At 38.7% G+C, this 22,494-nt stretch overlaps 1 protein-coding gene and 1 non-coding gene across 6 annotated transcripts; one reads left to right on the top strand and one right to left on the bottom strand.

Annotated features, from left to right (window-relative positions):
* Positions 1–4,194: 4,194 nt before the first annotated feature.
* Positions 4,195–4,266, bottom strand: trnae-cuc (transfer RNA glutamic acid (anticodon CUC)). Its single transcript has one exon. It is a non-coding gene; the product is annotated as a tRNA-Glu (tRNA).
* Positions 4,267–4,475: 209 nt separating this feature from the next.
* ncoa7b (nuclear receptor coactivator 7b) lies at positions 4,476–19,271 on the top strand. Of its 5 annotated transcripts, none has more exons than XM_017302292.1 (18): positions 4,476–4,645; positions 5,397–5,542; positions 11,355–11,500; positions 13,213–13,283; positions 13,425–13,532; positions 13,623–13,724; positions 13,869–13,994; positions 14,392–14,576; positions 14,723–14,755; positions 14,945–15,099; positions 15,282–15,839; positions 15,993–16,164; positions 16,298–16,445; positions 16,579–16,704; positions 16,965–17,117; positions 17,265–17,360; positions 17,457–17,530; positions 17,633–19,271. In XM_017302292.1, exons 2-18 carry the CDS (start codon positions 5,505–5,507, stop codon positions 17,766–17,768), a joined length of 2,427 nt encoding a protein of 808 aa, XP_017157781.1. In that variant the 5' UTR covers positions 4,476–4,645; positions 5,397–5,504; the 3' UTR covers positions 17,769–19,271. The 5 variants fall into 5 exon arrangements, with proteins under 5 accessions (XP_017157781.1, XP_008396062.1, XP_008396063.1 ...); XM_008397840.2 differs by having other exon boundaries at positions 4,477–4,645; positions 14,978–15,099; XM_017302293.1 differs by lacking the exon at positions 4,476–4,645 and adding an exon at positions 4,745–4,894.
* Positions 19,272–22,494: the final 3,223 nt, after the last annotated feature.

Here is a 22,494-nt window from a genome sequence, read left to right as displayed (position 1 = left end):
GACAAAAGCAAAATGTTGACAATTTTATTGAGAAATTGCTGAAAATGGCAAACACTGATCAGAGTATGTGTTGAAATTGAATCTGTGAAGCTGGTGCAGCATGCATGTTTGCGTACATGTTACTTTACCTGGGTAGATTTTAATCAGTATTTTTGAGTATTAAGTATGGCTAAAAGACTCTTACAGAAAGATGCATTTTACCAGTAACCTACTAAGTTAGTTAAATTCTATCTACTCAAAACGATCATGTTGATCATGTTGGGTTTGTCCATGTTAAAACAAACCATGTTAAATCAACTTGCAAGCTATGACTCTAGCATTAGCACTGAGGAGAAACTAGATAGATAAATCTTTAGATTGTTGCTCCAGTATAGGAACTTTCTAAGTTTTTGGTGTGAAGGTATTTGCTTCCAGTACGTCCCGTTCTGTGTCCCCTACACTTTTTTTTCAATCATTACAGTGTTTACAACTGTTTAGTCTGTAGTTAACATGCTGTAGTATATTTTTCCGAGACGCCTTTGAACTCAGCGTAAGCGTTCACACACTAACGTCCATTTTCAACCTGTGGGTCAGCGAGGGGAGACATGTTGCTGAGCATGTGTGCTGGAATTATGGCCGCAACCAATTTGCACATTTGTATTTTTCAAACAAACCAAGTAGGCTAATTTGAGTAATGTTGTGGGATGCAAATAATGTTTATTTATGACTGCTTAATCCATGCCAATATATCATCTTAAACGTGTTAGTAGGAATGCTAATGCTGTTACCTGTGATACATCCCTTTCTGGAAAAACAAAATACTAGGAATAAACCCAATCATCCTTCATTTCTGCACAAAAATCGTGTTTGCTATTTCTTATCACATTTTTTATTTTTATTTTTTTTAATTATTATTATTTTATTATTATAATCAAAAGAGCAAAACCAGGGAGGAGACATGAGACCAGAGGCCAGAAGCAGGGATGATGCATCGTCTTTATCAGGTAAGGAGCGATTATAACTTGCTTTGAAAAATATGTCTATTGTGAGGAGAAATCAGTCTCTGAGCATCATTTTTTTTTGTATATTCTGTTGACTCATGCACTTACATTTCACTGTTTATATCAATGTTATTTTGTAAACAACTTGGTTGTTTCATTCAAAACGTTACATAAACGTATGTATTTATATTAGGCAAAAAGCATCCACGTCTAAGTTCCTCTGCAGCTGGGTCTGCTCCAACATGTTTTAAGATCAGACAAAGAAAAGCTGGGTGGATACAAAAGGCAGTTTTCAAATAATTAAAGGAGAAAAGAACTATCTAAATCTAAATCGCTCTGATGGCATCACCGTGGAGGAACTTTGGCCCACTTTTCTTTGCTGAATAGTTTGAATTCAGACATATTGGACGTTTTTGACCATGAGAATTGAGCAAACTCAAAGTTTTTACCACTGGAACTTGTAATCACATTTAAGTTCAGAAATTGACCAGGTTACTCCAAAACCTTTAGCTTGTTTTAGATTATTCCTAAGTTATTCAGAAGTGAACCTGCAGTAGTTAAGGAGCCCAAGATTTTCACCTCATAGCCACCAGGTTTAATCCAGATATGATGTCTTTTTTTTCTTAAATGCTGTTAGTTTTATCCCTGAAGTAACAAGAAGCACACGTCCCAAAGGTTCCACATTGGGTTAGCAATGGGTTTGCCTTGAAAATCTGCTATGGATGATATTCAGTCTATTATTGTTGAATCATGACCTTAGTTGAGGCTAAGGCCTGTAGGGCTCAGGAGGTTTTTTTGTGATCTCCTGGACTCAGCAGTGCAGTCTTGGAGTAAATTTGATAGACTGCACTGTTTCATGTTTTCTCCATTTTGTGGATAATGGGTGTCAGTGTGATTTGCCTGAGAGCAAAAGCCTTGGAAATGCTCAGAACGCTTCCTACAACAACAGACAACAACGACAGATGATTTTTTTTTCTCTCAGCAGTTCTTGGATTACTTTCGATCAGGGCATGATGTCTTGCTTTTGGAAAACTTTTAGCCTGTTTTATGTTATCAGACAGATTCTGACAACAGTTTAAAGCGACTTCCCAAATGTAGGCCAGGCAGATCCATGCTGGGTGTGGCCGGTGAATCTGAACTCAGCTTTTTGATTAGCGTTTGATGGTCTGGACACTGCAAATCTGGGGAAAAGACAAACAGAAGAAATCTGGAAGTGGGTAAATGTCATTTTACTGTGCATCCAGGGATGCATTAGAGCTGATTATGGGCCACAACTTTGATATATGTGAATTTTGCAATCCCTTTATGTCAGGGGGACTAAATACAAACATACCAAACAGATAATGATGGTCTGTTTGATGTGCACGTCCTGAAAACATGACTCATATGAGCTTAAAGTTTACTCCATTTTTTTTGGCATTTTGAGCACTTGAATTACGTGACCATGTAATACATCTCGGACTCAACATGATGTCTTTTAGTTTCTTCTCTGGAACCAGATAAATGACAAGATTAACTGGAAAAGAGCGGGTGGAAGGCCACGTTTTGAGCTGTCCAATTTTCCAGTCCCACAGTGGTTCTGTGGATCTGGGACAATGACACCCAGATCCATAGCGTCCCCTGCCAACACAAACCCTGCTTCTGAACAGAGCCACCTCCCTCCCCACGATCCTTTGCTCTGAGTAGGGCAAGGAGAGGAGGTGGGGGGCCGAGGGGAGGCCAACGAAAGTCTGAACAGGCCAGAGGAGCGACACACCGGCGCCATGGCGATCCCTAAGACAACTTATCTCCTCTCTCTCAGTGATAGCGCCTGTCAAAATAACAGCCAAGATACACACCCAGCAAGGAACTGGTTAACTTGTAGGCCGTCCAGTTAGAATGCCGGGGTCTTTGTCTTTCCTACACGGCTCACTTGGGCTTGATAATGTCACTGCTGTCTTGGCACCCAATTATATTTAATAGTAATACATAAAGTTACAGATGACCCTCAGCATCACAGTCTTTTCTTATTAAGAAATTTTTTTTTTATTGTATTTCTGTTACAAGGAAGTGGGAAATGTGTATGTAATATACAAAATGAAAATATGTTAATGGCTAGATTATGCTTTAAAGCGTAGCAAAGTCTTGTAGTGGTTGTAGCTCTCAGATTTGCTCTATATACTGTCAGCGGCAACCTGGTCTGATGATGATAGACACATATGTTCACATCATACAACACTGGGGCAAGATTTCAAATGGAAAACAAAAAAGAAAGATAAACAAAACAAGCCTATAATAAATAAAAAATTCTGAGTTGTGAATATGAGTTTTTGTTTTCATCAGTTGCATTACTGCACAGTGGATTCACTGGATAACTGGATTTGAACACGACAGATCTTTTGGCGCCCTCTTGTGGTTGTTCCGCTCCTGTTATAAATGTCATCAGAGAATGTCGCAATTTAATTCATATATATATATAAATATATTGTATATATAAAAAAAAAGTGAAAAATAAATTGCTATTCAAATCCATTCAGTTCTATTCAAACTTGGTGAAAGTGGAATCATTTAAGAATTTATTCTATTTTCAGATCCGGTGTTTATTCTGTCAGCTGTTTTTGATCAAATTCAATGGGTCAAATCAACACATCGAAAAGACAAAATAATGATTTTAACAGATTATCATAATGTAAATGAATAATTTCAAGACTTAAACACACAACAATGTATTAAATAAGTATGTCAAACTGGTAAATAATTATAACTCCATTGTTTTATTTATGTTTTTACCAACTGATTATTACAATAATCATAAAAAGTAGTCATATGCTTTTAACATAATCAGCACAATATTTGTTTGTTTGTAAATTGAGATAATTATGGGTAAATGGGTATATTTATTTAATGTTTGTTTTTTGTTTATTTGTTTGTTTTTTGTTATTTTGCCACAAATAAATTACATTCAACTACTCAATGATATATTAAAATGTGGTGATTTTGTCCCAAAATAACAGTTCCAGTTACTTTGAGTACTTTTTTTTATTTTGACGTCCTTGTTCAGTTGATCTCATAAGGTTAAGGATATTATTTGTAGGGAAACAAATGTATGCCTATGTTTATTTCCATACCTATGTGATAATTTAGTTATTTTCACTTTGCCGATATACAAAAAAAAAAAATTACACTCTATGCTGTCACTAATTAATTAAATGTTTAAAGTTGAAAAAAAAAAAAGTTCCCTGACCGGGAATCGAACCCGGGCCGCGGCGGTGAGAGCGCCGAATCCTAACCACTAGACCACCAGGGAATCTGTTCGAGATGTTTGCATGACATATTATTGACTCTTCTACGATGGTCATGTTTTGTCAATGGTTATTTGTTGCATTTGTTCTATGACTGCTTAACTTGTATAATAAATGCCCTCTTGCCTCTTTTATAGAAAAGAAGCACAAAGGGAGATGTAATTCTAAACAAAAGGGACAATCTTCCCCCCATTTTCTGGCACTGACGACGCTAGAGGGCGTTGCAAAGGAGAGGCTTCATGTAGCGCTTCGAAGATGCTCGCCTGGCGTGAGCGCTGCTTCAGCTACCTGTTTTCAAAATCAATTTTGCACGTCATGGAGTCATTGTACAAAGACGTTACAGCCCACTGCTGAGACAGGTTGGAGGAGCAGGGATGTCTCAGGGTAAGCAAACGGTTTTAAACCGCAATTCCGTTCCTACCTTCAATAGCAGGTTGCCATTGTGTGTAAACAAAGTGGCTAGCCGCTGTAGCAGCGTTAGCAGCAGCTGTGTGTAGTCAGCTGGAAGAAAGCTGGACCTTGTTCGATGCGTCTTTGTTTGCTTAAATCTGCCGGTTGCTCGGGCGGGTTTTTGACAATAACATACCTGGCTGTTTTGTGGTTTGCTGTCGCTGCTTCGACTTGTCAAGATAAGTAAGCTATTTAGCTAAATTTAAACAACGTAGCTTCAATTATTGCGTTTCCTCAAAGGTTAACCATCTACCTGTTATATAAGACTGTAAAGCTACACATGGATCAACTTATGTCCTCTTTTTTTAAGTATGTCTTGAATCGTTTCATTAATTTTAGCGTCGTGTTAATTGTATCTCAGTGTGGCTGTTTACATCAATTGGATTCCCAAAGCTCAGTGCTAATAATAGACAAACAGACTCCTACAATTAAGCTGTATTACATAATGAAAACACATGTTTATGGCAGGAAATCGGGAGCAGATGCTGCTTGTGAAAGGAGCATTTTCTCCCTTTATGCTAATTAACCTGACACGAAGATCATTATGGGATGCTTTCATCGCCCTCCACGCAAGCCGACTGACTTACGGGATGCGTTATTAGGGTTTTGCAGTCCTACGGAGTGCTGCAGCTTGAGAAGGCATGACTGAGAGCTTTTCTGATTTCCTTCCTTCTCTCATTTGCAGGACGAAAAAGAAGTGTGAGAGACAACTGCGGGATCCTCATCTAGCTTGGCCGTGTGTGGATGTTTGTATGGATGTGTTTACTGTAGCTGCATGCGGATTTGAAGCCTGATGGAAAAAAGAGAGAGAAAGCAGGGATATTTTGACAGGTAAGGCACTCTTCTGGGTTTGTTTGTCTGTATTAAATGTCTCTTGCTTTGCAATGTTTAGGGCCAATGTTTGTATTTGAGCTTATGCCTAAATGACCAAGCAGAGGTAGTCCAGCTGGTGCTATCGGTGCCGGTCCAAGGCATTAGAGAACTAAGCCGCATCTCTGTTCCCACACTCTTCAATAGAGCCTTCAAAAACCCTCACATTCACAGACAGTATAAACCTCTCACTGTTGTTATAATGATTTTATATAATTTACTCATTGTGTATTGTATGGAAATGTAGTTTTATGACTTCTATATGTACAATGTTTCCGTTGGACATTGCTCAGATCTGACGTCATATTCTCATATATATTTGAACTCACCTGGCACAAACAAATGTTTATGACCACAAATCATGGAAATATGGCACAATGTAAAGCAATTAATATGCAATTAAGCTAGGTATTTTTATAAATCATAAAAATGCCTTAAAGGCAAATGGCCGTTTATAGGGATGAAATGAAAGCAGAAAAGTCAAGTCAAAGTTTATTTACATAGCACAGAAAAGAACAAAGTGTCAATATGAGGGTACGAAATAGAGATGTGCAGTGTATTGACATTGAGCGATTTATACGTTTTCTAATAAATACTTTTAAGTAAAAAAAACATTCATTTAAGATTTAAACGAGCTAACCTTTGGTGACTTTTCTTCATTTAATAGTAATTTTGCAGATCTTTAATTTATTACCGCCCACTACTGTAGTTTAGTCATTCCAGTCGCTTGTATTAGAACTGCGGGTCACTTCCAATGCAGACATTTGCTGTTTGCAAAGTAAACTTTAATGGGTAGTTAATCCTTTTCCATCCGAGTCTGTAAACACAATGAATGAAACTCGTTTGACTCGTCTGTTATGACTCCTGAGTTTAAGTTGAGGCCTTGTATATAGAAAATATTTTCAATTTATTTACAGCTTTCACCTTTTGAAACACCTTATCCCAGTTGCTACTTATTAGCCTTTTAGTCAAACAGAAAATGGAGATTACATTTTTTAGCCCCCCAAAAAAATCAAACAGAAAGCATCAAATTGTGAAAGCAATAGCTTGATGGCATCTGCACATTCAGAATTAACAGTTCGGCTTATTCACAAGCAAGCGAGGAGTCCGAGATTTCTCACTTCATCTGCAACGAAAGCTAAATCCTTCAAAGCTACTTTCAGTTTCTCAGCTCAACATTCTGATGCAGCTCATCTCGGTTTAACCCGGCGTGACTCTCTTTCATTTCTCTCGTTTGGAGAACCCAACACGCCAGCTTACTAGCGCTAGAATTTATTGTACCAGACTCAAGCTTGTACTCGAATATTAAAAGCACCTTCTGGTTGTATTGACGAAACATATTTATTGATTTGAAAGTCTTCGGCATTTCTGTTCATCATCCGTTCTAAACACCGAGGCGCATTGAATAATTGAGCATTTTCAATCTCTGCTACGTGTCGCAGATCTACACCCACCTTACAAGACCTCCGTTTAGTCAGTAGTGCGTCAGAGTTTCACACAGAGAGGCACTGGCTGTTGACTTTGAAATTGGATTTTGGCAGTGTTGTGAAACACGATATTGGGAAATGAGTGGAAAAAGGCTTTTCACAGCTACGGAGTATGGAGGGATGAGAACTTGTGAAGTTATCAGCAAATTGCAGCTCTTAGTCTGTGACGTCTGTTGCAGGTGAGGTGCTTCGGCGAGCTGCATGCAATTCAGACGTTTGATTACTGTGAAATCTGCCACCGGTTATTATTTATTCAGATTCCATTTAGTTTATTTACATAGAACCAATTCACAACAAATGTCTCAGGACACTTTACAAAAAAAAATTCAATTCAATCGCACAGCATTCCAATTGATCCTTATAGATCAAAACGTTTCTGTCTAAGGAAATTGCATCTAGTCATGGACTTGCAGCATTCATTCCTCTTGGACATGGTTGTTAGCTTTTACATCCTGTGTTTCAGTGGATGTGAGCACCATATATAATCACAAATCAACTTTTTTACCTGTGGAACGAGTGAATCATAAAGTAGAGTGTTCAGTTGCTTCCTAAATGGGGGAAAGGAAAAAAAAAAAGAAGATTTAAATACAATCAATGCCCGGATGGTAAGCACAGCGTTTGGGTTTTTTCAGAGTGGGTATGTGATTCAATTGTGTCTTATGGGCTTGTTTCTCTTGCATTATGGCTCCGGTTTCATGCTGTGATTAGGCTGACAGTCTGGCTCAAATAAGACATCAGTCATGTCTTTTCTGCTGGAAATGTTGGACTTTATTTATTCGATTATCATTGTATTGGTTCTTAATGGGATTTTGACTCTATGTACTATTATGAGAGGTCTACCTGTATGGGCACTAAGCAGATCTAAAGCAACATGCAGCAGATCTCCTCTAATAAAGTTACCCAGAGGTGTCTGATGTCTCACGTGCGGTAAGATGGAGTTCTCTCAAACAGAGGCGTTTAACATGCCTATTGCTATAGCTGCCATCAAGCACTTTATTTTAATTCAGAGCTTTCTTCCAGATTAAAAGATCGGCTTTGAATCACAGATTAACCGTCTTCCTGGACAGAGTGATATTTAATGTTACTGCTACAATGTTTAATTTGTTTTACCCTTTGGTATTTTGTGCTTTGCAGTTTGTTGGTTTTTTTGTTGGGGTTTTTTTGGTAGAAAATGGTGGTGCGTGGAGCGGTATGTTTTTTACCGACCGTGGTTGCCATGGTTCATTCCTGCCTTTTATTTCCCTCTGCTAGCCTGAGCTTTTAGATTTAACTTGCTATTACAAAAGGGAAACGCTCCGATTCCAGATTTAAAAGTCGAAACGGCTTTGATTATTCCTCAGTTATGTGTCTATAATAATCTCTAATTCAGATGTTAAAATCTTATTATTATTATTTCAACATTCCAAACCTATTTTTGGATTTAGGCTTGTTCATCACGGGACGCGAGTGACTTCGGAGGGAGTGCTGCAGAGCCAAGTGGCCCGCGGTGTGTTTGGGAAGAGAATCAATATGTTCGTAGCAAAAATAGTCCTTATCAGCCAACACAGCTACTGCTGTAACAACCACATCCCCTCCTATTTGAAGTGGGTGCCACTTTGCTTCCTGACATATCGAGCAAAGGTCAACATGCGGCCGGCCGCCCAGCGTTTTGCTGTCCAAGCAAAAGTCATTAGGCACCGAACTGCTTTGTTCCAGTTATGCTCACTATTATGACTCAAAATAATGTTTTGTTGATGTAGTTGATCGCTATCTGGCAAACACTTGTTTATTCTTAGGGGCCTAATGTGTTAAAACTTCATGCACGATTTCTTTGAATGGTGCACAATCATCGCTTCAGTGCAGCAAAAGTCAATACAAAGTTGTGAATGTAAAACCAACACACTGTTGTTCTAATAAGCAATAAAACTCACGTTAGTCAGAGTTAATCTTAACATGCAAGTGTCATAAAGTGATGCTATATGTTCTGAGCTGAGGATTAATCACTCTTACTTTATTGCTGCGCAAAAAGTGGGTGTGTTAAAATCCTTCTGCAGTAAACTAATGTCAAAGTCCTACTGTAGATTAATGCACTAGGATTTGTCGTATGATATAGTTCATTAATTAGACTTTTGGTTGTATGTTTCTATTTCTGGAGAAATTAATATTAAAACATTACACATTTAGTCAGGAACAGTGAGACAGGGAGATATAAGGACATGGGATCATAATTGATGTTAACCTGCACTTAGTGACTCCTGGAAGTATTGCGCTTACTCAATTTTTTTATTTTTTCAAATGAGAACGCTTTCTTCAGATTTTGTACAGAACAGGAATTCTATCTGAATTTTCAGTCGTATGAACTAACTGTGGTCACCAACCAAAAGTCTAAGTTACATTTTTGGTTGATTCAACAAGCAGGTGCTGTTAACGAATCGAATGCTACACGCGAAAGAAGAAAAGCAGAGTGTGGAAATGAAAGGAACCCTTTTGATCTGTGTAGTATGAGAAATTCCCCCCCGAGCGAAACAGATGCTGCTACTGCTGAGATTCTAGAGATCCATGCTGTGTCTAAGTCTACAAAGAGGAGAGACCTCGGTTCCCTCCGTCTGCAGCCTTATCGACCCAATCTCATCCGTTCCATTAAAGCACTTCAATACTTAAGATCCTGTTGTTGTAATGTTCCTTTATTTGCTCTTCACCTGCGTTTGTGCTGGAAATTAGCCCAGTTCCTCTCCAATAAGTAGGCTTATCTTTTCTTGAGATATCTTCTTATAGAGCGTCTTAGTGCTTTTGCAAAAGTATCCACACCAGTTGAAGTTTTTCACATTTCTGTAACATTTCAACTACAAACTTCAGTTTAATTTAATGTGATCAGTCAACGCAAAGTGGAGCATAACTGTGAGGTGGAGGAAAAAAAAAAAGATGCCTGCTTTACAAATTGTTTGATGAATGAAAAAAATGTAAAATAAAAAGCGATTCCGTGCATTTTTATTCTCCTCCCCCTAGACTGGGTTCCAGATGTTTAAGGTGCGTGTCCACCAGCGTCACACATCTCAAGACCATTCACATTTACACAATAGCTGATCTCTAAACAGCAATTTCAGTCTAGATTCTACTTTGACTAGGCCATTCTAATGCATGAAGGCACATTGATCTAAACCTGTCTTGCTTTAAGGTGAATTTCCATCTCGGTCTCAAGTCTTTTACTGCGTCTAGCAGCTTTTCATCCAGTGTTCAGCTCAATTCCATTATTCCCTTTTCCAGTTGAAGAAAAGGATCCCAGAGTATGATCTTGCCACCGCCGTGTTTCACTGTAGAGACGTTCAGAGTGGGTTTTTCACCACCATGGAGTTGAGAAAGACATGTTTGCATTCATAGCTTGTGGCAATCGGCAAACTTCCTCTGGTTTTCTTTCAACCATCAGTTTCACGTTGAAACATCAAAGCCAGATTTTTTGCACAACTTAATATTTATGCTCTTCAAAGGGTGCAGATACACTTGCAAGGCACAGTACAAAACCTGCGGCTCACCACTAACCCTGGCTACCAGTGTACTTCAAGTAGTAAGCTTCCATAATGTACCCCCATCATTTGCTGCCCATCAATGATTAAACAGGGAATAAGAGGAGTCTGGGAAGATGATACGGCTGACACTGCAAAAAAACAGTATTTGACAGGAGGCCTCAAAATTCACTCCATCTACAGTTTATCGCAAATGCACTTTGTTTAAAAAAGGATCTAGATTATGGTTTATGCAACAGTCTTACCATTTTTCCAGGTTCCTGTAAACAAGTCTGGTAACACTTTATTTGGAGGGGAGTGAATAAGAGTGACATGACACTATCATAAACATAATATAACACCTGTCATGAACATGAATAAGCTTTTGTGAATATTTATGACTGTTGTCGTAAAGCGTCATTCGGTAAATTATGAAACTTTTAATACAAAGTTGACATTATTCAAAACCAAGAAATCATTACTGTTTAAACTTTACCTTTAATAACATAAAGATACCTAACTTTTAATGTGCAATCAGTAATACTTTTATAACAAATCTATATCAGTTAATGTCAAGTTGTCATAACAAAGACATTTTGAATAATGTCAACTTTGTATTAAAAGTGTCATAATTTATCGAATGACGCTTTATGACAACAGTCATAAATGTTCATGAAGGCTTATTCATGTTCATGACAGGTGTTATGTCATGTTTATGAAAGTGTCTTGTCAGTCTTATTCTCACCCCTTTTAAATAAAGTGTTACCACAAGAACTGTTTTATTTATTTTTTTTGCTATCTCATCAGGCTGAAAAGGCGAAAGCAGCTGAAGCCGACCCAACCAGAAAAGAGCCAGAATGAACCGAGTCCAGCAATCATCTCCTCCTGTGGCACGGATCCCAACAAGAAGGCGGATCTGCACGGAGTAACGGATAAACCACCTGCAGATCTGGGTGAGGCGCGCCAAGAAAGAGCTGATTCTTCATCAAATATCTATGAAAAGCATAGTCATTTATTACTGTCAAATTTCACATACTAGGTTTGAGCAGAAGTAAGATAAATCTATCTAGGTTAGAAATCGTTGGATAGATGTATATTTTGGCCTACTGTCATGTGTTTCTTGTTTTGAGCATTATAAAGAAACCCGCATTTGACAGTTACATGTAATACGATATATTCAACCACTGCATACGTCTAATCATTGGTGTTTCTGTTCAGAAACAACTTATTCTGCTGAGTTAGCTGTTGACAGTGACTGTGAGCATTACAAGCATTCCTCTTTTTGTTTAAAATGTTTCCTGTGGTCTCACAGCCCCACGAAATAGGGAATTGTTTGCATTTGCAACCTCAGCAGTTTTAAATGGGAAGTTGCATAATCATTTTCCTGGTTTGTTTAAGAGTCAGTGAGGACACTCAGGGCACCATGTTCACAAAGCCTGCATGCAATAAGATTTGCTTTTAATTAGTTAATCCTGAAAGAAATGTTAAAACTCTGCATAATCTGTTTGCACTTTGATTTTGTCGGATCTGTACAAGTGCAAAGAAATGGTAGAAATAGTGTTTTTCTTAATCCACTATTTGGATTAAGCAAGATTCACTGTGGATACTTATAAATAAATCTTTGCATTGATAAACCAAACAGTAAAAGTAATGCATCATATAAAGGTGAACATGCACTATAGCTAAATTAAATTTTGGTGTTAAATCATTTTCAATATATTTTTACATTTATTTGATGTGTGTGAGTGATTTTTAGTTTTTTCTACAGGATCTTTATTCTCCCTAAATGTAGTATAATGTCACAATGGGGTTAGCCTGTACACACAGACTGAATTTACGTTGTGGTATTACAGTGTCAGCTCTGTGCAGACTTGGGGAAGTGGAGAGGTCAGAGGAGTGGCTGTTCAGGCACATGCAGCAAACGTTCCAGCAGTCTTAGTCATGCACTGCGTTTCGCTCAATTGTGCACTAACAGCTTCTGCGTCCTGGCAAGAGGAAAGTGCTGACTGTGGGAAGGATCTGCAACAGGAGTGTGATTGTGTGTCTGCTTACAAGAGCTGCTGCATCCTGTGCTGAATGATGATAATGGGGAGAAAGAAATAACTGGTACTGGAAGACAAGTAACTCAGTGGATGTGAAGGCCTTTCACTGCACCACAGATTCTCTCTGAGGTTTGAGTTGTGACTTTGACAGCGTGACCACACGTCCCTGAAAAAAAAAAAATGTTAAATTCATGTATGTACAATTAAGGCCTTAAAATGTCTTAAATTAATTTACAAAATGTAAGTTGGCCTTACATATGTTAATCACAGGTTCTAAATTTTGTTGTGGCATGACTATTTAATACCATATATTCTGTGTAGCTAATTTTTCTCACGGTACATATTAAAATTAAAAGATGACTAAAGATCTAGCTCTGCCGGGGTGTGAATAATTTGCTCAATTTCATCCTCATGTGACATCACATGACATTGTCCTCCACAGGTTTGCTCTGTCTCTTTCAGCTTATTTTTTTGTATTTTCCCCTTGCAGTAGGTTTCATGTTTCACACGAACCCTACTAATATACTTTGAAGTTTGTGTTTTTATTGAGACATTGCTTTCCAATGAAGAGATTTCTAACATTTAACATTTTCTAGAGTCTATAATTCTTCTTCGACTTTCAGGTAATGGCTGTAAAAGTAACAATCAGGCAAAAATGGAGAAAAAGAAGCCGCCGGGGACAGTAGAGTTCATTGTGAGTAGCCCGACACTCGCTAGACAATTTTGAAAAACAAGATGCTAATTTATTCATTTTGCATCATTTTTAAGCTGTGTGTGTGTGTTTAGAAAGTCTACAGAAGCTAGGTTTCGCATAAAGGCTGATCTGTGGTTACAGGTGGGACCTGATGATTCCATCAACAGCATCGCTCTTAAATTCAACATCACCCCGAACAAGCTGGTGCAGCTGAACAAGCTCTTTGCCCGCAGCGTCTACCCTGGCCAGGTGAGAGGACCGAAACTGTCCGGTCGGGCTGATTTGCATCGTTGTTATAGATTAGCAGACTATTTACTGGCCGGTCCACTGTCATTACAGAAGCTTTTTGTTCCCGATGTGAGTCAAGCAGAAACAGACCTGAAGTCGCCGGCGGCTTCTGACGCCTCCTTCACTAACGGCGTTTCTGACAAGCCCTTACAAGTGAGTCGAAATCAGTCCGGGATGTTGCAGCAAGGCTATTTGACCTTAAAATACCTTAACGGCGTGCTGTGGCATTTATGAGTGTCAAATCTTGACACTTCAGTTGTGCACATATTATTGGATTTGTCCTTAAACTTGTTCCAGGATTGCACTCAAAGCTGCCGGTCAGCGAAGTCCATCCGTCGGGAGTTCTCACCAAATTCTGAAGATGAGAGCCCAGCAACGGTTAAATTCATTAAGATGAGCTGCAAGTACTTCACCGATGGCATGGTGAGAAGCTTACATGCTTTGCTGAAGTCTGGTTAAAATGTAGGTTAAATCTTGAAAGACTCCTCCGGAAATGTAGAAAGTTATTCTTTTATTGTTTTTCATGCATTTAATTAATGTCCTTAGATGTTGATAAATGATTTGTCTTCTTTTGCTCCAGCTATTGTGTATACCTTATCTTAATGTATTCTATGCATAAGTGATAATCAAATATGTAAATTTTCATGTTGTCTATTTTTATGGATGAAAGAAAAACCCATATGCTAAGCAGAAAATTTTTTGTAAGCATTTTTCAAGTTTGGACAAAGCTGGAGAACAATGCTAAGTCTGGAAAAAAAATATTTGTACTCTCAGACTTCATTCCCTGTCATAGTTTAAAAAGCTGCTCTCCCTGTGTTAGGGTGTTGTGGGCGGTGTGTTAATTGTAACGCCCAACAACATCATGTTCGACCCTCACAAGTCGGACCCCCTGGTGATCGAGAACGGCTGTGAGGAGTACGGCCTCATCTGCCCCATGGAGGAGGTGGTCTCCGTGGCGCTGTACGACGACGTGTCGCGCATGCAGCTCAAAGACGCTTTGCCATCGTAAGAGCTGACGCTCCACATTTTCTTGCCATCCTTCCTGGCCTTTGCCTTTACTCCTTTTTTCCCTTATCCTGAGTCCAGCTCAGCTTTCTCTTGTCCTCAGCTGTTTTTTTTTTTGTTTTTGTTTTTTCTGACATTCTCTTCAGAACGCTACATTTCCAATTCCCATCCACCCTATCGTGAGCGTTTTCGTTTGTTAAAAATGTGTCCTTTGTTTGAGATTTTTTGTTGCCTCACATCACATTTGTTATTTTCAGTTGGGTGTAGTTTTTAATTTAAGTTGGTCATGTTCTTTGTTTTGTTGTGTTTTTTTTCCTCCCCTCCTTCCATCCTGTTTCCCGTCTATATGATGTCCCGTGTCCTCACAGAGACCTACCCCAGGATCTGTGTCCTGTCTACAGGCCAGGTGAGTGGGAGCAGCTGCCATCGGAGCGGGAGCTGAACCCCTTCAGTCGGTACGAGGCTCTGGTTCCGAAACAACCCATATTTTTGGATGACATTGAGTCTACCCTTTCTGAAACTGGTAAGACGTCATCAAATATGGATTTTTCCAGTCCGTACACCCCCCCATAGCATTAGCGGTATGCCAAAATCGACTGGTCAAATATGCTCAAAGGACTCAAAACCTTTAAAAGTAAAATATGCTTTAATTGTGGCTTTTATGTTTTGTACAGGGCTTTGTTTTAACATATTCCCTATTTCCAGTGAGTACAGAGGGGGAGCAGACAGAAAAGTCTCCGTCGGATGAGGGATTTACCGATCTGGAGCCAATCATCAACTGGAACACTGAAGAGACCCAGGGGAGCTCCTCGACTACACACTGCAGAGACAATTATGAACACGTAGGACCAAGCTGTCTCAACCTGCAAGAGTCCCGAGACCATTCAGCACTCAGTCGAGCTAAAGGGAGGCTGGATGACGAAGAGGACGAAGGTGTTGCTCAGAACAGCTCCGTAGAGGACGGAGAGTCAGTCTTATCTGCCTTGGAGACCGAGAAACAGGGTAGCTCGCAGATTAAACCCTTGAGCCAGCAGGTAACTGAAACCCAAGACAATCACCCCGAAGGCACCAAAGAGCTACCAAGTAGAGTAGAAGATAAAACACTCAGGAGCCTGAGTCTGCAGGAGGCTTCGGAGGTGGAGAGAAGAAGCCCAGACAGACTAGCAGAGGGCGACGGAGTCGGTGAGGAGGCGAGACAAAAGAAGAACCAGGAATCAGAGATGAGGTCCTGGCTGCTGAAGAGGATGCAGGTTCCAATAGAAGGTACATCAGAGGGTTGGTTATTAATGGTATTTATATGCTGAATATGTTACAACTAAAAATTCAAACTTTTCAGTGAGCTGTGAAAAGTTAGAATAAAACTGTGTCATTAAGAAGTTTTAATTTTTTTTTTTTTCTTCTTGTCTTGCTTGGCAGACATGCTTTTACCGTCGGAGGAGAAGAGCAAAAATCCACCCATGTTCCTGTGCTTCAAGGTTGGGAAGCCAATGAGGAAGTCTTTTGCCACCGGCATGACCTCCAGTCCCGGCCCCTCGGTCAGAGTCCGGGAGAGGCAGCCAGAATACTGGTTTGCTGTTCCTCAGGAGAGGTGATGTTAAGGCCCCCCCCCCCCCAAAAATCAGAAATGTCAACGTCAAAATAAAGAAATGGTAATGTTTTTTGTTTTGTTTTTTCTCGAGGATAATCTGTTGAAAGGTGTATCGTGTGTGTGTGTGTTTCAGAGTGGACAGTCTCTACTCCTTTTTCGTCCAGTGGTCTCCTGACGTGTACGGGAAGGAAGCCCGTGAGCAGGGCTTTGTTGTGGTGGAGAAAGACGAGCTGGACATGATCGACAACTTCTTCAGTGACCCTGCGTCTTGCAGCTGGGAGGTGAGGATTTTGTGCTACCATCACCCCAGTGTTTGTGTGGCTGCCATCACCCCAGTGTTTGTGTGTATGTGTTTTTTCCCCCACCCACTTCAACATCTTTACTTTTGTCTTTTTTTACTGCTGCGTATTCTAGATCATCACCATTGACGAGGCCAAACGCAGACAGAGCTTCAGCAGCTGTGACAGAGAATCTACGGTCGACGCTTTGCCCATGCTTATTGATAACAGTGATCTGCTGCAAGATACACACATTGAGAAGGTAAGTTGTGTAAGACATGCACCAGGTTTCCTACCGCCCAAATCCTTTCACTCTGTTTTTTTTTTAAACTGATATTTCATTTTACTTTGTCAAACATGACAAAAAAAAATCTATGCAAAAAATCACAGCATAACAGCTTGATTTTATGTTTAAAATGGGATAGAAAGAAATATAAACATATTAAATCCTACCCTAGATACTTATGCAAGTATTAATTCCTTAATTCACAGTCTAATAGTTGATTATTTTGTTTCTTTCAGCTTGCCTGCCGCCTGCCAGCCCGCGTGCAGGGTTATCTGTGGAGGCTGGTCTACAGCACTGAGAAACACGGCACCAGTCTGAAGACTCTGTACAGGAACCTGTTGGATGTGGACAGTCCCGTGCTGCTGGTTGTCAAAGATGTTGATGAGCAAGTAAATAACAGACTGATTGTACAAGATAAAACTGTTTATCTTTGGCGCCTCATAGTGGTGAAAGATGTATATAGACTTCACAAACCCCAAGTCACGTCATTTGTGGATATTTCTATCAGAAAGGTTATTTTTTTTGTCTTGTTACAGATATTTGGAGCTTTTTCAACTCACCCCTTCAGAGTCAGTGAACATTTCTATGGCACTGGAGAGACATTCCTTTACAGCTTCTGTCCTGAAATTAAGGTTCGTGCTTAACCAGCTCAGCTCCATAAACGCATCCCAAAAATCTGCACTCACTTTAGAGGGTTTTAATTCTGACGTAATTTGGCATGATTTCAGGTGTACCGCTGGACGGGGGAGAATTCTTACTTTGTGAAAGGCAACACTGACTCTCTGCAAATGGGAGGAGGAGGGTGTGTACAGCAGCCATGTTATTCCCTTTGCTGACACTTGGCTGTTGAACAGAAAAGTGCGTTTTAGCTGCTCCTTGACTTTTTGTGTCCTCTCTACTGCAGCGGCCATCTGGGTCTCTGGCTGGACGGCGAGTTGTACCGAGGCACCACCACCAAGTGCGCCACCTTCAACAATCAGCCACTTTCCGCCCGGGAGGACTTCAACATCCACAGCCTGGAGGTGTGGACCTTTGAGTAGCCTCATCTGCTCAGGCTCCTGACACATCTACACATCTTGAGCCATTAGACAAACACTCCCAAGTCTGTTATGCATCACTTGGAGCCACTCATGAAAGAGACTGAGTGTTATGTGAGACAGAAGCTAGCGGCAAAGGCGTCTGTGTTCTGAAGGGGGCCTCGTCACGAGTTTACATCCAGTTGCTTTTGCAAGTGGAAGTGCGACAAAATGCCCTGAGCTCATTCGCCGCCTTACAAATGGAACAGAGGCTCCAGCTTCCTCGGCGTGAAGGCTGCCTTGCAGTGAATGCTGCTCTTTGACTGTGTGGCTAAGACCTAAAGAGGCCAAAGTGCTCACATTAATGTTCACATTATTCCCAACAACACCAGATGAAGGTCCATGTAAAGGAACAGGAAGTCTCAGAATGATCTGGGCTTAATCCTTACAGAATTTATAAACAGTGTTGACAATATTTGTATGTTTGACAATGTACATATTTATGTACTGAAGAAATTCGGAATGTTAATCTCTTTTTTTTTTTTTTTTGTTATTGCTGCAGTTTTCTCAAAACTTGAAGGAAAGTGACAATTGCCAGGGTTAATTTTAACCCATTCAATTACAAATGGCTAAATTGTTTCCATCTGAAGCATTCGCTTATTTTTTGGTGGTAACTTTTTCTCTTGTGGTCAATCTGAAATGGCAAGAGTGAGATACGTTTCACTTTCCAGATGAAGAAATATGATCCAAAAAATCTCCTACAGCCAGAAACAAGTTTGCAATGACCACATTTAATGTTTTGTGCCTGACCTTGTATTTTATAAGAATATTTTTTCATTTTATTTTTATATATTTTTATTTTTACGAGAAAACTGCTCCATTTTTTGATATTTTTTTTCTTTTTTACAATAGTTTATTTCTGTTAATGAGTAATTTTATGTTAGAATTTTTGTTAGCTTTTTTTCTGTTTATTTTTCTTTTTTTTTTTTTACTTGGTCATTGTTGTTGAGCCAGTTCGACATGATGCCACTTTGCACTACAGGATGCAGCCAATGCTGCCTTTGTGGCCCCTGGTAATGAGCATTACTTTAATATTACTGTTAAATTGTTACCAAATCTAGTTGAATCTTTAACCAGAGAAGGGAAGTCCAACCACGCCTCACTCTCTACATTAGCTAAGCGTTGATGAGTAAAAGGGATCAACTGTTATTGCACTTTGATGTGACACTAACTACACAATCGAATCTGCTAACACAGAAATAAAGCCTCTTTTTGTGTCTGATGCAGGCTTGTAGTGCATGAATACAACACCACTACCTGCCATGCTCTGTTCACTAATGCCCGAAAAATGCTTCATGTTAAAATTGAGCGATATTACTTTAAAGCTGGTTGGTGTTGTAACTGTGAATGCTCCCCAAGTATTAATTCTTGTGAATCCAAAACTGCTGCGCTCTGTGATGTCTCTAAGAAGCTATTTATTGTTATTGCCACCACATTTAAATTTAAATAAATGTTGAACATATAACAATGAGCTGCTCATGATTTCAGTTGTCCTCAAAGGGCCAGTTGTGCCAGAATGTATTTATGAAACCCAATAACAAACTTACAATATTAATAGTTGTCTCTCCAGTCAGTGAGTACTTTAAATTAAACTAGAGAAATTGTTGTTCCTAGCAAAACAGCCAGGAGAATGCATATTTGCAGAATGACTGATGGAGAAATGAGAGAAACATGAGAACAAATAAGTAGAAAAAAGCAGAATAAAGCTAGTCATACATTGTAGAAATCTTAATGAAATTTAGCAAAGGTATAGCAGAATTCAGAAGAAGCAGAAGTTTGTTTCTACTTCTTATTCTTTGTTCTCACCTGAATTGTTTGGAAAAAGACAAAAGTGAAACAGAGCTTAATAAATATGATAATTAGCACAGAAAGTCAAAATTAGTACAAAAGCAGAAATATTTGAAAAAGTTGAACAGTGAAGCATAGCAAAAAGTATAAATTAGCAGAAGCAGAAATTAGTAAAAAACCAGAAAATTTTAAAAAGTGAAACATAGCAAAACAAATAGCATAAAGGAGCAGAAGAAGCATATTTGCAGAATGATTGATGGAGAAATGCAAGAAACAGAACAAAGAATAAGAAGTATCTGTCCATCTGTCCGTTATATACAGAAAGGTAGACAATATTTGTATAAAACCTTAAATATTTGAAAAAGTACAATAGTAACATATCAAAAGATATATAGCATAACTCAACAGCAATATTTGAAAAAGTGCAACAGCAACATACAACAAAAGATATAGTATAGATTAGCAAAAGCTAAAAAAAGTATATCCTGAAATATTTGAAAAAGCTGATAATAGGAAAACTATGCAAAAAGCATAAATTAGAAGGGCAGAAATTAGTACAAACCTGAAAGAGTTGAAAAGAAATTATAGCAAAAAGCAAAAAATAGTACAAAAATCAGAATATTTTGATACATGAATTGGTAAAATTGAATAGTTTGCAAACAACCTTTGTAGACAGTAAAACCAGTAAAGCAGAAGGCATACACAGAAAGGTAGATGAGCAGAATGCTGACACACAGACAGAAACAGAGCACAGCAGAGAAATACATTGAAGGAATAGGAGAAGGTGTCTGTACTCCAAAAGAGTTTGACAGAAAACGGTAAGACCTGTAACAACAACAGAGCTGTAAAGTCTTATTGTTAACAGAGTTAAGAGTTGGAAAAAGTAAAACAGCAAAAAGCATAAATTAGCAGAAGCAGAAATTAGTTCAAAATCAGAAATATTTGAAGAAGTGAAACAGCAAAACAAATAGCATAAAGGAGCAAAAGAAGCAGAACATTTTGATACTTGAATTGCTAAAATTAATTAGTTTGCAGAGGACCTTTGCAGACAGTAAAACCAGTAGAAGCAGAAGGCATATACAGAAAGGTAGACAAGCAGAATGTAAACACACAGATACAAACAGAACACAAGAGAAAAACACATTGAAAGGAGGTGTGACATGACTGTACTCCAGTAGAGTTTGACAGAAAACAGTAAGACATGTAGCAATGATAGTAATAGTTCCATAAAGTAGACACACGTGGCTACGTTTTAATGCATAAATTATTTCTCTACAGTGAAATATGTATGAACAGCATCATTTTGTTTGTCAAAAAGCATTAAAAGTTCATAAACGGCAGTTACTAGAGTGTCCATCTAGCAACTGACTACAGTTACAGAATTCCACCATGTACATATTTCAATGGGGCAAAAATTTGCACCAAAGGGCACGTATTTCAAAAAGTGTAATAGTGAAGTTTACCAAAAGTCATAGCAGAAATCTCCAGAAGAAGCAGAACGTTTTGATATATGAATTAGCACAATTAGTTGAAGATAGCAAAAGTAGTTAACGAATGAAAAATACGAAAAATTAACTTTATACCAGGTGAGTCTCTCTCACCTGAGAATGTGAACATGTACTGGGCTGATTCTATGCCTTCAAATAATTTTAACAGCTCCTGGAGAAGTTTCATAACTTATAAGTCTGAAACAGGACCAGGTCTGAAAAAAAACTGTGTGCTACATTTGAGACAGACTCCTTTGATGTATGAAAGAGTGATGTCATCACTTCACTGCTGATGTCATTGTTACCATAGGAACTGAACATTCTAATGGTGCATTCACACAAACACGTTTTGAGCATCAGGCGAGTTTGGTTTTCATTCAAAGTCTATGTGAATCATCCAATGCCGCACTAGATGCTTGAAACGTGCAGCAAAGGCCCTCGACGCGCCTCCACATAGACTTTGAAAGTAAACCAGATGCGCCTGATGGTCAAAACGCGTTTGGTGTGAACAAACCATTATATGTACAGTGTCATATTAGTTCCATCATATTAGGACCAAGGCCCGGTCCTAATATGATGGATTCATTCCTTTGGTTCAGGGATAACGTTTAGAGGTAAGATGCCAATTAAATTTTAGTTAATGTTATGGTTAGAAATAGACTAGTATTGGGTGGGGTTAGGGAAAATGTTAGGGAAAATGTAGGGGTTAGAGTCACAGCTCCTAAAATGAAGGGAAATGAATGCAAAGTTCTAATATGGGTCAAAATAGTTTTGACAAACGTGTATAGAATTTTGTTTTCTAAATCATTCTATAAATAACAATTATATAATGTTTTTCTGGCAATTGCATAGCTGCAGCATACCAGTAGACTAAGGCGTTGAATGTGCTGAAACCCATTCAACGCATTAGAAACCAATCAGAACCAAAGGGCAAACTTTTGGTTCTGATTGGTTGTTTCTGGACAGAAGGAAAGACAGAGGAATTTTCACAGATTCTCTGTTTCATATTTTATTGTSAGACACTTTTAACAAATATTCATCCATCCACTTAAATGTGTTAAGCCTAACACATTTATCCTTGCACACACACTGTTTTGATTGTGTCTGTTTTCATTTCCTAAATTTGTGTAAAGCGTTGAATTTCCAGAAGTAGGAAAGAAAGCACAAAAAATGCTAGAAAGTGGAAGGAGCATAAAGAAATCAGAAACACAAGCAGAAATGAAATTGAGCAGCAGAAATCACATTAAGCAAACAAACTGTTAATCACAGAAGACCCTGGTGCTGGAGCTAACCTTTGTAGGATTTTATCTAATTATTTATTATCTATCTATCTATCTATCTATCTATCTATCTATCTATCTATCTATCTATCTATCTATCTATCTATCTATCTATCTATCTATCTATCTATCTAT

Source organism: Poecilia reticulata, linkage group LG21 (genome assembly GCF_000633615.1).
Source record: "Poecilia reticulata strain Guanapo linkage group LG21, Guppy_female_1.0+MT, whole genome shotgun sequence".
In the NCBI taxonomy this organism is placed as follows: domain Eukaryota; kingdom Metazoa; phylum Chordata; class Actinopteri; order Cyprinodontiformes; family Poeciliidae; genus Poecilia; species Poecilia reticulata.
Note: the sequence above shows the minus strand (reverse complement) of the source record. Positions and strands in the feature narration are given on the sequence as shown.